The sequence below is a fragment of the Sinocyclocheilus anshuiensis genome, unplaced genomic scaffold (genome assembly GCF_001515605.1).
Source record: "Sinocyclocheilus anshuiensis isolate Anshui unplaced genomic scaffold, SAMN03320099.WGS_v1.1 scaffold71, whole genome shotgun sequence".
NCBI classification, from domain to species: Eukaryota; Metazoa; Chordata; class Actinopteri; order Cypriniformes; family Cyprinidae; genus Sinocyclocheilus; species Sinocyclocheilus anshuiensis.
The window spans coordinates 861,636-867,129 of record NW_015548203.1 but is presented as its reverse complement, the minus strand read 5'-3'; the positions used below and the strand labels follow the sequence as shown (position 1 = coordinate 867,129).

The following is a 5,494-nucleotide window of genomic DNA, read 5'->3' as shown; positions in this document are numbered from 1 at the left end:
GCAAACCTGTTTCTGAGCTCTACAGGCAGTTCTTTTGACCTCAGGGCTTGGTTTTTGCTCTGATATGCATTATCAGCTGTTAGACCTTTTATTAAGACGTGTGTGCCTTTCCAAATCATATCCATTCAGTTGAATTTGCCACAGGTTAACTTCACTTGAATTGTAGTAATATCTACAAGCAAAATGAATGCTCCTGAGCTAAATTGTAACTGTCCCAGATAAAGGTATGAATACTTATGCAATGGAATCATTTTAGTTTTTTATTTGAATTTAAAGCAGTTTAACATAAGGCAGCAACAAAACAAAATGTGAAAAAAATGAAGGGGTATGAATACATTCGCAAGGCACTGTATATAAACACATTATTTAATCAATAAATATTTTAATAATCACTGTAGTCATTGAATATTCATTAAAAATATATTTTTTAAATATTTATTTTAATTTTAATCACTACAGTTCTAATTGATTGCCTGAAATGGAAATAGAAAAACATTAATTTTTTTATTTACTTTAAAAATTTTTTTTCATGTTTACTTATGGTTTTTGTACCAGTAAGATATCTTTGGCCGACCAAATTCACCAGCTGAGATTTTGTGAACAACATGGCTAGACCAGCATAAACCAGTCTAGACTAGGTCTTTTTAGCCAGGAACTGACAACATTACACAACTTATATCTTCTAAGCAGATGTTACTCCATTTTAATCACCACTCAGCTCGCTAACCATCACAACTAGTAATGCATCATGTTTCCTGGCACACGAGCATGTGGACATATTTGAGGACGGCCACGCATGCTCATTCGATTTCATGTGGAAATGACACATCTCGCTTCCTCCGAAGCCCAACTGTATCCCACAGATGTCGAGGGACCCAGATGCGATCCGTGCCGGAAGATCCAGAAGATTAAGAGCTGACAGAAACGCTGCTCACCTGACAAACAGACACTCTTCCTGGGCCAAAAACACGGTCACGGCGCTCCCGGCGTCCAGATGTCGGCCTGAGATAGTCAGCCTGGTCCCGCCGGACACGGGTCCTTTCTCCGGCCGCACCCGGTTAAAACTCGGAGTCTAGAGGGACGAGAAAAGCAGCGCTAACTTCAGAACAGATGGAGCTCACGAAGCGCGATACGGACGCTCAAGCGTGCGCTTGTTTTCCTCATTCTGGTACTACATGAAGAGATTACACTCATCACTGTAATAGAAATGTCCTGTTTGCTCTCACGCCGTGCAGGGCTCGTTTGTTTTGGCGCAGGACCTGTCAGGCGCCGTCCTCTCGCAGTAATTAGTTGCATACCTGTGTAATTGGTCAGAGTGCATGTTTTCATTTGCTTTACCCTTCTGCACGACTGAAGCTGCCTGGACGCTATTGATTAGATGTTGAGGGAATCCAGGCAGGGTCATCCATTTATATATATATATGTGTGTGTGTGTGTGTAAAGCTCCTGGGCTCGGGATAATAGACTAATGCCCTATTCCTGCTGGGCACCACTCAAAACTCAGCGGGGATGAAGGGGTAATTGTGTCATTCTTTACATTCCCCTTTCCTTCAACTACATTATCACATGGGCTCCACAAGTTGATTTGATTGGCTAATGGGATGGAGGAGTGGGAATCCTAACGATTCATCGGTTTCAAGTGCAAAATTCGATTGGCTGAGTCTCAAAGGATGGATTCGTATTGATTAGCTGTGCGTAAATCACCACAAACAAAATGTTAGCAGCGATAAGTGAATCGATATGAAAAGAACGATTAAAATATAACCGCTAGGTGTAAAATCGAAGGCAGCCGCCTCGCTGGCCAGTCAGGTGCCGTTTTGTGTATGAAGGCACCTGGAAACTGCTTTAAAAAGCAAGATGTCATCACATTTAATATTCTAGAACAAATTCAAGCGAGTTTAGAAATAACCCATAGAGTGTTTAGTAATTACAATGCTTATTTCCGGCAGAAATGGAATCATAAATTAAAATTAAAATGATCTTTCCAATTAAAAATAAGCACGGTTGTCATTAAATATAAAGATAAATAAATAAATTTATAGATAAAAACAGTAAAAATGATGAAAGCTAAATTAAAGAAAAAAACTATTGTGATTCTAAATAATGGTAAAAACATAAAAATAAATAAATAAATGTAATAAATAAAATATTAATTAATACTAAAATGGTAAACAGATAATAGAAATGATACATTATAAAGATACATATTTAAAATACATTTTTCTATTCTAAAAATGGTAAAAAATATATAGAAGTAATAAATAAAATAAAAAATATAAATGAATTATGAATGAATGAATTAATACTAAAATGGTAAACAAATGATAAAGATACATATTTAAAATACATTTTTCTATTCTAAAATTATACATAACATAAATCATTATAAATAACTGTTTAAATAAATACAAATTAAATTAAAAAAATAAAATACATATTTTTTAACACACCTAACCTATTTTTAATAGAATATTTAATGACTACAGTGCTTATTTAATTTTAAATAAATAAATACAAATGGACATTTTTTCCAACCACTTTGGCATTTATTCTGTCCAATCGCTGAATGGCACACACAGGATTATGGGATTGAATTAGGATTTGTTTTGATGCCTTCCTTTCTCCATATGTTGCCTGATAAAGCAACATTCTTCAAGTTTCAGAGACAGCCAAGATGTCTTAAGATAACATTGTCCCTTTCCTAAACAAAGAAGTAGAGGACGTACCACAAAAGAGTACATCTGAGATGACTGGGTTCGATACTCAGCGCTGCAGTCACCGATACACAGCTCCACCGGACCACCAGGGGGACTCGACATCAGAGATTCCTCCATATCACACACGATCCTACATGCCAAGAACAAACACAGAAATCACTCTTGCAATAAGCACTGTCCAAACACCAGTTCAAATTAACTAGCAACACGGGAAGCATAACCCACCTCTCAGCGCTGATGTATTCAGACGCAGCAGGGTTGCAGCGAACTCCCGCCACACGCACATGCGTGATCTCTCGAAACTGCAGCCCCAGATTCTCTCCTTCGATGGTCACGCGTGTGCCGCCCTCCTTCGGCCCCGTCAGTGGCCGGATCTATGACGACAGAGATGACAGCTTCTCATTGGAGGATATAAAAGAAACAAATTCTAAGAGCTTTAAAGGTCACCACTTTGAAAGGTGCAGTCTGGGATATCTGTCACGCAGGAGGATTGTCCATTTCATTTGTGCTTTTAACCATATTTGAGGGACAATTTATGAAAAATGACATACAGAAGCTACAAAAGTCTGACAAAACATCTTTAATGAAGAAAAGGGTATAAAGAAAAATGTTAATAAATGAAAATAAATACAAAAATTTTGATTCTAAATCAATAGTAAATTAATAATAAATTAAAAAATGTTATGTCTGAAAATGGTTTAAAAAAACCTACTAAAGATAGATTGATGAATAAATAAATCGTACAGATAAATAATGATTAATAAATATATATATATTTTTTTAAATGGCAAAAACTGAGATGATGAAAATGAATAAATGAACATTTTAAAGCTACAAAATGTTACAAAAGTAAAGATAAATAATAAAGATATAAATAAATATGTTCTACATTTAAAAAAAAAAGGTAAATGAATGGGTAAAAAGACAAATTCAAGAATAAATAAATAATAAATATAAATAAAGGTAATTAAATAAATAATTGTAAATCTAAAAATGTAAACAATTGAGGTAAATAATAAAGATGAATAATAAAGACAAAATAAATACTGTGATTCCAAAAAAAGTAGTGCTGTCAAACAATTAATCGCGATTAATCACATCCAAAATAAAAGTTTTTGTTTACATAATATATGTGTGTATACTGTGTATATTTATTATGTATATATAAATACACACACATGCATGTATATATTTAAGAAAAATATGTTGTTTACATATGAAATATATTTATATATAATATAAAATATAATAATATGAATATATAAATGTATAAACATGTACATATTTTCAAAATATATACTGTATGTGTGTGTATTTATATATCTGTCAAACGATTAATCGCATCCAAAATAAGTTTTTGTTTACATAATATACGTATGTGCACTGTGTATATTTATTATGTAAGGAATAATTGACTCTGGGCCGTTGAATTATTAGAAAAATAATGCACACCCGAGGCTTCGCGTCGTGGCCGCATCACCACCTCGGGTGTGCATTATTTTTCTAATAATTCAACGGCCCAGAGTCAATTATTCCTTACATAATAAATATACACAGTGCACATACGTATATTATGTAAACAAAAACTTATTTTGGATGCGATTAATCGTTTGACAGCACTAAAAAAAAAGTAAAAAAATAAACAAATAAACAAAGATGAATAAGCAAACAAATAAGTAAAAATAAAATCAAACAAATTTAAATTATTTATAATAAAACAATAATATTATAAAATGACTTCCATTCTTGACAGATAAATAAAATAAAATGACTTTCATTCTTGACAGAACTTATTTACCACCTACCCAGTGTCCCTAACATAATTCATGTATTTCCTCACTGTTTACTTTAATGTTTTAGTTAGGGCTCATCTGAACACAAGGATGGCTTTCAGATGACGTGTGTGTGTGTGTTACCTTAGTGATTCGGGGATGGCTGCAGCGTACGTTGCGGCGTCCCTGATGCATCCAGTTGTGTTCGGGTGATGGACAGTGTTGCTTCAGGAGACACTTCTTATCGGCCAAACACCAGCCCACACACACACAGAGAGTGAGAATATAGCCATACTCTCAGCTGGGCAGTTAAACGCAGGCCATGTTTGGAGTGGTGCCAGCTGTGCGGTGCCAATCGATAATTGAACTGTAAGGGGAAGGTAGTCGAGGCGAAACCCACGCCTGATTTCACTGTGCCGTGATTCATGTGCTGCCCACACACACTAATAACTCTGACCCGAGGCCTCGAGGAAGCAGAAAACCAAGGCGTTCTGCTGTAGTGGGTGTAGAGGTTCAATTCTATACACAGTGGCTCTGTTCCAAACTCTAGTGAGCTCACTCGCTGGTTACTGTCTACACAGACAGCATCCTAACAGATATAGAACCGCATGTGAGTGATTTGAAATGCTGGTCACAAGTAGCAACTCATTTTTGCACAGAGACTAAACATATGCTCAGCTTATTAAACATTTTTCAGTAGTAAATACATATATTTGTATCGAAAATCTTAAAATAACCCCATCTAGAAGCAAATAATGTATATAAAAGAAATTATTTGAATGTTTAAATATGCCAGTAAGACACGAAACATGTTCATAGTATAGAAAATCTGGAAATATTGACTGATATTTTTGAATATTTAGAAAATGTCATATTCAAGCTTATGAGGTATCCAGTTTTGCTGCCTACTTTTTGTAACAATATTTATATTACAAATAGGATTAATATTATTAGTTATAAAAATAAGTGCTGTCAAACGATTAATCGCATCCAAAATAAAAGTTT

The 5,494-nt window shown here is 34.6% G+C and overlaps 1 protein-coding gene across 1 annotated transcript in view; it reads right to left on the bottom strand.

Annotated features, from left to right (window-relative positions):
* Positions 1-5,494, bottom strand: part of plxna3 (plexin A3) — a 203,634-nt gene that overhangs the window by 35,053 nt on the left and 163,087 nt on the right. Inside the window, exons 12-15 of the mRNA XM_016440111.1 lie at positions 4,634-4,785; positions 2,943-3,091; positions 2,727-2,847; positions 936-1,072 (exon numbers count right to left, since the gene is read on the bottom strand). Of these exons, the coding sequence (XP_016295597.1) occupies positions 936-1,072; positions 2,727-2,847; positions 2,943-3,091; positions 4,634-4,785 (559 nt within the window). The remainder of the gene's footprint in view (positions 1-935; positions 1,073-2,726; positions 2,848-2,942; positions 3,092-4,633; positions 4,786-5,494) is intronic.